The sequence below is a fragment of the Myiozetetes cayanensis genome, unplaced genomic scaffold (genome assembly GCF_022539395.1).
Source record: "Myiozetetes cayanensis isolate MyiCay16 unplaced genomic scaffold, myiCay2020 scf2-11, whole genome shotgun sequence".
NCBI classification, from domain to species: Eukaryota; Metazoa; Chordata; class Aves; order Passeriformes; family Tyrannidae; genus Myiozetetes; species Myiozetetes cayanensis.
This window is the reverse complement of record NW_026087411.1, coordinates 63,397,100-63,408,526: the sequence shown is the minus strand read 5'-3', so window position 1 is coordinate 63,408,526 and position 11,427 is coordinate 63,397,100. Positions and strand designations below refer to the sequence as shown.

General features: G+C 43.4%; 1 protein-coding gene across 1 annotated transcript in view; it reads left to right on the top strand.

The window, feature by feature from the left end:
- Nucleotides 1–8,148: 8,148 nt before the first annotated feature.
- CLVS2 (clavesin 2) overlaps nucleotides 8,149–11,427 on the top strand; it is a 59,770-nt gene continuing 56,491 nt past the window's right edge. Inside the window, exon 1 of the mRNA XM_050315047.1 lies at nucleotides 8,149–9,306. Coding sequence (XP_050171004.1) covers nucleotides 8,918–9,306 — 389 coding nt within the window. The 5' untranslated portion in view covers nucleotides 8,149–8,917. The remainder of the gene's footprint in view (nucleotides 9,307–11,427) is intronic.

Sequence of the window (11,427 nt, the reverse complement as noted above, 5' to 3'; positions counted from 1 at the left end):
TTTCAAAAGGCAGGTGTCCAGAACTAAGTGAGATTCCCTGAGATACAGGTGACACCTGCATAGGGCTGGCAAGTGGGAACATAAGAGCTACAGGTGACCCATGCCTTCCAGAGCAGCAGCTCTGGTGCCATTACGGAAGGCATCTCAAAAGACTTGAAATGCCTGTGGTTTGGCAACTGAATTGAATCCTAAGTGACATCTTTAAGGTACTGAAATCAAATCACCTGCAGCAGTGGCAGAATGAACTTCATTTCCAAACCCATATGAGTCTACATTTGTCAGCATTGAGCTGTTTCCATCACTGTTTTCAAAGAAAACTGAATTTCTGTTGCCTGATACCATTACTGTCTGTAAAATGCTATGACGATGAGCTCTCCATATGTGTAAATTTGGAAAATAGGGCCACCTTTCTGCCCATTCTGGTTTAATGACTTTCAATGGCTCCATTTATTTTGAGACAAGTTACAGCATAAGGCAATTTTGCTACTCAATAGCTTTTGGGTGCAATTTGTTTTTGACTTAGTAAATAGATGAAGCTCTCAGACAGCCTGAATTCTTTAACTTAAAAAAAAAAAAAAAAAAAAAAAGGCAGAGACAAATTTAACAGGCAGCAAGCTTGTTCAGGCTTTGTATTTTCCAAAAAGAAAATAGAAAATCACAAAATATATGGTTAATGTGCCAAGTTTTCAAAAAAAAGGAAAAAAAATGAAAAATCCTAATGAAATTTTAACACTAAACAGAGCCCATGGCAGTTACATTATCTTGCCACTGAAGTATTTGTGCTGTGATGGAGTGCAAGTACATTTTGCTGAACAAGCTGAAAATGCTGCCACAGGAGAACAGGCTGACTTCAGCTTTATTCAACTGCTTTGCTTTCAAGTGGTTTCTGATATTTCAAAGTAACTGACAGAATCAAGCCAAATTCACAAACTCAGTCGTTCAAAAGGGTATAAATTATGACCTTCAAGATCAGAATGGATGTTTCTATCCATACTGTATAGTTGTGGCAGATGAAAATGATTGATTTCTAAGGAAAGCAGATGGTTTAAGGTGACATGAATGTTCCTAAGAGTTCACCTGCAGGTTGTATCAAGTAATCTGATCAGTGGTCGTAACCAAGTCACCAATGACAGATTTGTTATTTTGTCTAGACCTGGGGAGCAAATGCTGCCAGAAATGGTGTGATGATATTGTAGGATTAATATCTGTCATTGCATCCACCTTGCATTATCATTATCGTAGTGATTATGACTTGAATTAAGCTTGCCCAGAGAACACTAAGAATAATACTGTACCAAAAACTACCTATGAAACTGTTTATGGAATCACATATCATGGTAAAAGTATCCTTCAGGAGATGGTATGTTAAAGAGGAAAAAATTCCAGTATGTCTTATCAAGAAATATGATGTGGTACAAAGTGCCGTAAAATCGTGTGATGACGTGTGTGCCAGCAGGTATCCATGTCACATAGCAACTAAAACAGACTTCCAGTGAAGAAGCATGGAGTTACCTGACCATGTGGACAAAGTATTAAAAAAAAATTATGACGAAATATCAGGAAGTGAGAGCTTGAAGACAGGATATAGTAGTTCAAAAAGGAAATGCTTACATACTTGGTACAAAATGAACTCTAAACATGACAAATAGTTAGGAAGACAGACAGATAGGTCAGGGAAAGTAATAAGTCACTGAAAACTTCTCAAAGGCTGGATTATCAACAGAAGACTGTTCTTTATGAAACAAAGCAATAGTGTCTTTCCAGTCAGATGGAAGATGCAACTTACTTTTAAAGCAAATCCACCAAGAGATCGGTGATACTGGAGATGCTGAGGTTTTCCATAACCACGCTTAAAAAGATGAAAACATGTCCCCAGATTTGGCAAAGGAGTTTTCTAATATCTTCACAGCACTGAATCCATCCTACAGCATCTCTGCCATCAGCATCTGAAGAAAATATCTGATACTAACTTGGAAGGTACTCAGACTCCTGAGCTGTAAATTAAACGAGCACCCTTACTTTGTGCAGCCAAACCAAACGATACTTGGTTTACAATACCATGAAGTTTGCAGTTATTACGGCATAGGTAATGCCAGTACCATGAAAGAGCTAAGATTTGTCATTCTACATTGCATCCCAGTGAGGTTTTCATCCATCTGATGTATGTGCTGGTACATGTTCAAGGACAAAACTGATCACCTTCTACTTTGGTATGCAAGTTTGGATATTCACTTAAAGGAATCCAAGGCACAGCTCATCACTGAGAGCTTTTCAGACTTATATGTAATTCTCATCCCTGCATTAAAAAATGATTTAATGAATAATTTTGCTCCATGACTGCATTAAACCATTTTTAATAAAATGAGCATTTATTCCAAACTTAGTATTCTTCAGCATTCTGCATTAATTATGTACTGAAACTATGGAATGTTTAGTGTCCTAACTCATCATTTGACTAAGCTTACTGAGACTATTGGCTTAGTTATGAATTCATTATCTTTTATTCTCTACATATCTCTGATATGCAAATTTCTATAGCAGTGAAACATGTCTGAATGCTTTGCTCCCAGTTAATGCAATATTAACAATGAAGTTCATTACATTTCCTTTTTACCAACACTAAATTAATGTTTGAACTTGCTTGATAGGCAAACCTGCAGTTGCCTAAGTTTGGGTTTATTTTTTTTTCCAAATTGATACAGCTGTTAAGATATTTGTGTCGGCAATAATGCCAGGTGTAACTTTTACTTTTGTATATCATCTGTTTGTGAGATGCTGGATTTTCTAAGTCATAGAGTAATTATTTCTACTTATAATTTCACCTCTGGAAAACTATCTGTTCCAACAGTAAGAATTGCATGTAAAGACCTCATATAATAGAAAAGGAAAGCCCATGCTTTTCCCACGATGTTAATGCCCTGCTGACACCTATCCCTTCACACTGTACATCTGAAGTGTTTTAAATGCCAGAACAGAGGCTGTGCAGCTAAAAAAAAGGAGAACGGAGATTTTACCTTAGATTTTATACCATTCTCCAAATAAAGAAATAAATTATTGTCAGTCTACAGTAGATAAGATTAAAAAAAAAAGGGGGCTAAATTGCAGCAAGTGATAGATAGGCCCGACATTGGGAAAAATGTACTCAATAGATAGCAAAGCTCTAGGACAGACTGTCTAGAGAAGCTGTGGAGTAACTGCTGCTGGAGGTTTTAAATACCATTCAGACAAACATCCATCAGGATAGGGGATAGATAAACTAGGCAACCTCTTAAAATACCTTCCAGTTTTATTTTTTTTTTTATGATTCTGTGAGTAGGCTTGTCATACTGAAATATTTCTCTGATTAGTGATGCTATGCCTTGTCTGCTTTAAAGCTATTTATCCTTATGTTGTTAGAGACCTATAATGATGAATAAAAGACAGATGCCTAGTTTGCTATCAGAAGCCGATTTTTCAGCTAGTTGGCACTTGAAGTTGCAGACAGATTTCCAACAGAGCTCAGTTCTAGAAGTTCCTTTGTTTCAGACATAATGGGACTTTCTAGGTCAAGCATCCTGACATTTTCTACAAATACGCTTAAGTAAAGTTCCCCATCATGCTCAGACTGCATTCCTGTAACTCACCTAGCTACAGAATGAGATCTGAAACTAATCCTCAACCTCATGTGGCTTCTACTGAGATTTAAACCAAGAAGTTTTATTGGTTGCCTTCAGTGAGACAAGATCATGCATGAGATCATTAAAGTTCTGGGGAGACCTTATAGTAGCTTTCTAGTACCTAAAGGGGGCCTACAAGAGAGCTGCAGAGGGACTTTATACACAGATTAAGGATCACTTTTCACAAGTGATTGAACAACAGGTAATGGCTTTACACTGAAAGAGGGTAGGTTTAGATTAGATATTATGAAGAAATTCTCTTTTGTGAAGGGGGTGAGACACTGGAACAGGTTGACCAGAGAAGTTGTGGATGCCTCATCCATGAAAGTCTTCAAAAGTAATAGTAATGGGGCCCTGACCAACCTAATCCAGCAGGTATCATTCCCACCCATGGCAGGGAAGTTGGAAGTAGATGATCTTTAAGATCCCTTCTGACCCAAGCCACTCTATGATTCTATGATCAGTTGCTAAGTCTCAGTTGCCATATGGGAACTTGTTAAGTCACAGCACTGTGGTTTATTAATTGCTTGAAAGATTAACTTACACTAAATAAAATACTTCAGGGGTCAAGGAGCCTAACACTAGCTGATGCTGTTTCTTAGGCTTCCACATTAAGCCACTCTAGGGGCATACTAAGAACCGACAAAGATGCTTGTTCTGACCACCTATAGTTGTGTTTATACTTTTGAAATGTTTGAATGAAGTTTCTAAATTGATTCTGAAAATGGGATCTAGACTTTAATTTTAGCTGGTTCTGATTTAGTTGTCGTTAAGGTGCTTTTGAAGAAGTTGTATTTTGCACTTTTCAAAAGCTTCAAGGACACACTTAACTATGTGTACCCACAAAAACACTGCTGAAGAGGAAAGGATATATATTCCTAGTTACATGCACTTTCAAATCTATTTCTCAGCTCGTTAGGTATATTACAGCTACAAAAGACAAATTGTCTTGGAAACTTAATCCTCCATGCACAACTGTCCTGAAGGAACAGCCAGAGCAGTATGCTAAGGACAATGTAACTCCCAAGTCAAAGACAACAGCAAGAGCTCTCTAGAGTCTTAAACCTCTTAAGAGAAAGTGAGGTACCAACACAGTTATTTTCTTATCCACCAACAGTATTTTTGAATTTTATTTTGTATTCTTGCTTTTGTATTTCTGTATTCTATTTTTGTTCCTGAATACACTGGTCTATTGCTGATTTTAAACAATTTAATTCTGAATGCAAATTAAGATCTCTGACATCAAACACTTACAGAAACATCTTTGTGCCCTATTTGTGCTTTATTTTATTTCAAATCAGCTGCCTAATTGTAGTGCTTACAGAATTGTAGGGCACTTGGATTTTAATTGTATCAGGTTCAGGCAAAAGCGACTATAAAAGCACCAAAGAAAAATAATAGTTTCTAAGTGCAAGTGAAAAGATGCCGAGATTTACATAATGGATTTAGTCAGACACCCCTACTGTTTTATAGAGGGAAAAGTGCATGTGCACAATAAATAAATTACACTGTGCCATCAGTATGTTGCATCTAACTGCATTAGTGGCTCCATTTTTCCCCTTATGACTTAGGTGGGGTAACATATTGGAAAGCATATATTTCTTCATTATACTATTTAGATGGTTTGATAAATCTGCTTATAGATCAGAAGGAGTTTTTTATTGCTCCTACCGAGTTATTTACATTTAAACCAAATTCTTCATGTGTCTACATGCAAGATACAAAAATATTGAAAGAAATATTATTATTGTCATAATAAGACCCATCTGTGACTCAGGTAGGAAAAGACCAGTATCTTGTTCTTTCACCTACTGTGCCTTCAGGTTGCCTTGCCATGTGCACTTTTCATAGTGTTCACCTTCTATATCTACTCAGTTCAGGAAAGAGCTGTGCAAACCATCTCCATCCACCTCCACACTGTCCTCTGTCAGGGTGTTTTGATCTTTCATCAATTAATTGCTGAGATGATTTTCTTCAAATGATGTTCACATTTGGTGAATCTCATTTTAATGTGTCAAAGTACTGGTCAGAAACAGTTCAATTATGAAATCCATTTTTATGGAGACTGAACCTTGTTTAAAAAGGAAGTTTATAGAATTGGAATGTTTTTGATGAAGTTAATTAATACATTTAACTTCCAGATTTTTTTATCCTCTTCCTCCATACTTTTCCCTGTGTTTTTCTGTGCTTTTTTTTTTTTATTATTTGATAAAGGACAAGAAAAATGGCTTAAATATGGTCAAAAAATGGGGAAAACTAAAAAATGGAACAATAATGAAAGTTTTCAGATCATTTCCATGTATTTTATTTAATTTATTTTTTAATATTAGGAATCTTTAGAAATAACCTTTTCTGTCAAAATTGTTAACATTTTGATTTTGGTCAGCTTGCTTCTTTTCTCTGTTCAGTGTGTCTATGCTGGAATAAATAAGAAAATCTAATATATGTGTTATGTTTCCATTTGCAAAAGAAAAATAAAGCAAATTAAAGATTATGTTACTAGAGGTCATAGACAGGATGTATTATGGACTTGATTTTGCAAGACACTGAATGCCTGCAGCTCGCCTTGCACTGGGTGAATTTAAGGGAGTTGTCACATGACCTACTCTTTTATTAGCTTAGTTGCAATGAAAAAGGCAGAGCACTTGCATCAGAAGTGGAAAACGATGGCAGGAAAAATCTGGCAGTTGGTTCCATAGGGATGATGGAAACAGCTATTCTCAAAGGATCTTTGCTGAGGAATATAGAAGTAATGTAGAGCAAGATAGCAAGAGTAAAAGGAAATGAAGATTTCAGAATAATGGCAAATAATAAAGCACAAACTATTTCTGGAGTAATAACTGCTCTAAAGAAAAGGTATCAACCCAGATGAATCATATCTACATAAGGACGCTAATTTAAAGGCATTTTATCAGACAAAGAGAAATAAGCATTTCTAGAGAATGATTCATTCTTTAGGTAGATGGCATACTTTTCTCTCTTGTGAGATATCTCAAACCACTTTGTGAAATTCAGATGGAATGGTACATGATGACTGGGCATCATTAGACTGGTCCTTCCTACAATTTCTGTCTTAAGCTAGGCCACTAGAAGTCTGGTCCCAGCTCTGGAAGGGCTGGGGTTTCTCTCTGTCATTCCAGCCACCCACATTGCAGACATTTTGAGATCATGCAGCTATAAAGAAATATGTAAAACTTGACCCTCAACCAGCACAAAGACAGGATCCAATGAGGAGCTGCAAAACCCAATAAAACCCAAAAAACTCTCTTTTAGCCCTCAGAAAAAATGACAATTTCACCACCTAACTACTGCTCACTGCATAGACTTGCGCTCAGAACGTGCTCATTGCAGAAGGCTCCCTCCTGCTGCCAAGGTCATCTGTTTCCTCTGGTGATGGACTGCAAAAAATGGAGGGTATGATTTCATTGTTTCTACGAGTACCATTATTTGTCTGAGACTCCACACTATACTTCATGCTGGTGTATTCCCATATATATACTCCCTATATGGATCAGTGATCTCAGTGCTGTTTTCAATAATTCAGCCTGTGTGCTCTGGCTATGTCATCTCGGGAAAGGAGCAGTACCAAAGAGCTCTGCTTCTCATAGGAAGGAGGAGGAGGTACACGTTACAGGCTTTCCCATGTTTGCCATTATCTTTTGTGTAAGCTTGATTTTCCACGGGTGTATTTGCATTGCGAAGGTCCAGTTCCACAAAGGTCAAATGCTCTTCGGTGGAAACTTTTCCTGAAAGCAGACTGCAGCATCAAACTTCCCTGCATGAAAAAAGGCGTCTTTTCTCACTGGCATATTCAATACACAGAAGCAGGATATTTTTGCCCTTTGCAATATAATGCAACTTAAGACATGCTGCCTCCCATATGAAGCCACAAAAGAGGGTTGTTTTATTTTATTCCCAGGTTTTTAAGCTCACAACGTTCCACGTTAGGAAATTCAGTCAAAAGAGAGGACTGCTCTGAAAGCCACCGCTTGACGAACACCACCTCGCTCCTGTCACGACGCCGAGATCCACGCGGACGCCTGGTCTGACTCCCACGGGATGCTCTGCGGGGCTCACGCGTGGCCCCACTGACCCAGCAGCCTCCCGGCCACCGCCCCGCTCCAGGCACCCACCATCTTCCTCCGCGCACTCCCGGCGGCGGTGGCGGCGCAGCGACCCCTCCTCGGCCGCGGAAACCCCCCATCCCTGGGCCGCTGCGCTGCGCGGGGCCGAGCGGAGCGCAGCCTCCCCGCTCCCCTCCTTCCCTTTCCCTCCCCTCCCTCCGCGGCTCCCCCGCGGCGCAGGGCGGGGGCGCGCCCGCGGGGCAGGTGTCTCTGCGCGCCGCGGCGGGTGCGCGCCCGTGCCTGAGCGGGTGCGCGCGTGTGTGTGCGCGCACAAGGCGGGGCCGCGCAGCAGGCAGCCCCGCGCCGGCTGGTGCCGTCTGGGAGCCGGGGCGTGGAGCGGAGGAGGGCGCGGAAGGGGGGGAGGGAAGGGAGGGGGACGAGCATCCTCCAGGCCGAGGCTCCGTTTGTCTTTCCGGGCTCTGCGCGTCGGCACCGGTACCGGCGAAGTACCTGCGGATCGGCTTTCCTCCTCCTCGCTGGCTTTTTTTAGTTTTGTGGTGGTGGGAGTTTTTTTATTTTTTTTTGTGTATGTGTTTTTTTTTTTTTTTTTCTTAGCCCTCCCTCAAATCCAGGGAGACCCTTTTGAAGCGGGGTGAGCGCTGACCTTACGTAAATGGTGCTGCTCCGGGGAGGGCATCCCCCTTGCGAGCCCCGGGCCAGGGGAGCGTCCCCGGGCGCCGCTCGCCCTGCCTAGCGGCCGGGCTCCTCGCCGCCGCCGCAGCCCCGCCTGCGATCCGCACCGGCACCGGCGGGGGCGGGCGGTGAGCAGCAGCCGGCAGCCCGCAGCACCGTCCTCGGCGGGTTTCGGCGCCTCCGCGGACCGGCTGCGGGGATGATGCGGCGCGTCGGACCCCGCGGCGGGGAGGGCGCTATGTCAGAGAGATAACGCGCCTCCGCCAGCAGCCCGGGGGCAGTGTCGGTGCCAGCCCACCCCCGGGACCCGGCTGCCTGGGAGCCGCTCGCAGCTCAGCGGCCGGACTGGCAGCGGCGGCGGGGCCGGGGAGCGGCGGGGCGAGGCCCGGCGGGGCGGGGGAGCGGCGGCCGGCCGTGCCGGGGCACCCCGCCTCCGAGGGGCAAGCGCCCGGGAGGCTGAGGAGCGCAGGCAGCACAACCGGGGAGGAGGAGGAGGGCAGCGCCATGACTCATTTGCAGGCAGGTCTCTCCCCGGAGACTCTGGAGAAAGCCCGGCTGGAGCTGAACGAGAACCCCGACACCCTGCATCAGGACATCCAGGAGGTGCGGGACATGGTCATCACCCGGCCGGACATCGGCTTCCTGCGCACCGACGATGCCTTCATCCTGCGGTTTCTGCGGGCCAGGAAGTTTCAGCACTTCGAGGCATTTCGCCTCCTGGCCCAGTACTTTGAATATCGCCAGCAGAACCTGGACATGTTCAAGAGCTTCAAGGCCACAGACCCGGGCATCAAGCAGGCACTGAAGGATGGTTTCCCCGGTGGGCTGGCCAACCTGGACCACTACGGCAGGAAGATCCTCGTCCTTTTTGCAGCCAACTGGGACCAGAGCAGGTAAAAGCAGAGCCACCCGCCTGCCTTAACCCCATCTCCCACCGGGAAATGCGTGGGAAAGCTGTGCCAGAGCAGAGGGAGAGAGAGTGGGCAGCAGGGATGCACCCGGCGCTGCCCACATTGGGCTGGGCAGCAGCCTGGAAGGCAGAGAGAGAGAAGAAAGAAGAAATGTGTTTTGTGGTTTAGGGCCTTTTCAACCAGCTAGCTCATCCTTTCGGGTGTGAATCGTTGGGAGGGAGGTAGAAACTGCTCGGATGCTCTTCTCAAGCTGTCTCATGGGAGGTTTACACCCTTCTGTCTCCTGATAGCCGAAGTGAGCTGGCATGGTAGATGATGTGCTTATTCCCCAGACAAAGGCTGGTTGCACTCTCTGGGCTGGTCTTTCTGCTTCATCACAGAGTTACTCAGGTGCCATAGGAGAAAGTGGGAGATGCTGGCTGTGTGTAAAACAGGAGTATCCATCATGAGCTGAAAAGTTTGCCTGTGCAGGAAGCTGAGGCTCCAAATCCTTACCCTCAGCTAAAGAAAGCTCTTCCTGAGCCTCCTGGAAATACCAGGATGGAAGTTGATGTAACCACTTCATTTCGCACTCGTGCTGCTCCAAGTGTCAATTCCCTGCATAATAAGATCCAAGCACACAAAGCTTTGGTAGCAAATTGAAAGCAACTGGTAGAGTCCCTAGAACAGTTTCTGATCCTTTTTGGGACTACTCTAGCCTGAAGATGACTTAGTAGGCTGACCCAAGAGTTGACTCCCATCAAGGCCCTTTTAAGCTGTCGGCTTGATACTATGTGACACTATTTGTTTATTCTAAATACCTCGTTGGGTATCATGATCAGTTGCTCCTGCGGTCTAAAATTATATTCACAAAAACGACTTGATTTCAGTATATGTAAATGAAGGAATCCATTAAGAGTGAGCTCTCTAAAACCTGCTCCTCTTGAGCACTGCATTGTTTCCCTCAGCTCCCAACTTGAGAGCAGTTTTAGGATCTGAAACATTTCTCAGTGAAAAAAATTGAAGTCTTGCAAATTGTCATCCTTTGTACAGTCAGCACAGTGCTGAGTGCTCGGTGCAGGTATCCTAAGCTCAGCTACTTTGAAATGTGGGGAGGACATGAGCAGCTAGCAGTGTGGATAGAAAGAACAAAATTTGGGGGATAAGCATGCTTAAGCTTACCCTTTAGGTGTTTCTTTTGCTGTCCTCTTGCAGGCTGTGTGGATAACCATTGCAGGGAGCGTTCCCACAGCTGCCTGCGCCAGTTGCTGTTACAGTTAGGGCTGCTGGCCCACCTTGGCTTTCCTCCTCTCCACATGTGGCAGCCACATCCACACTGCCTATGGGGAAAGTTTCCTGGCCCTTGCTAATCCATGAAGCAAGTCCAGGGACTAGGAGAAAGCTATTTGGCACAAATCAAAACTGCCCACAGCCAGGCTAACAACTAGAAAAGGTGTTATATGCAGAACTGGGGCCCATGTATTTTTTTCTGCTTTGGTTTTCTAGCAGGTGGAGCTAAAAAGCTGAGTGAGGAACAGTGGTGATGATGCTAAGGACTTGCTGAACGGGCTTCGTTTCCCACATAAGGATCAGGTCAACTGTAAATATTAAAAACTAGTCCACAAACTCTTAAAAATCCCTGAAGGAAGAATTAGTAAAGAAACGGATGGTTAGGACTTATATGAAGTCATGTGTGTGATGAAGAAGTTCCCTTGTTAAAGGTAATATTGTTTCTTGTTAATGAAAAAAAAAATCCTAAAGCTTTATGTGGCACTTGTCATATTGTCACTTGACTTGATCCTAGTCAAAAGAACACCAAGAATTCAAGTGCAGAGTTTAAGTAGCATTTAAAATAATAATTATCATGTGAAAAGAATAAGTTTATTTTCTTCTTGATATTGAATGTGCTGATATTTAAAGTACATGAGATCAGCTGACAGAGCAATAAATTTATTGTAATTTTTTTCATGAAGTCTTAGTGGTATAATTAATATGCTTTGTGCTATGACAGTGAGGTGGTTGGAGTGCACCAGAGTACGTAATGGCCACGTTTGCAATTGGGTGCGTATTGGTTTTCAGCACTGCGTGCCCACGGCACGCCTCTCCTCCAGAGTGAGGGATTTG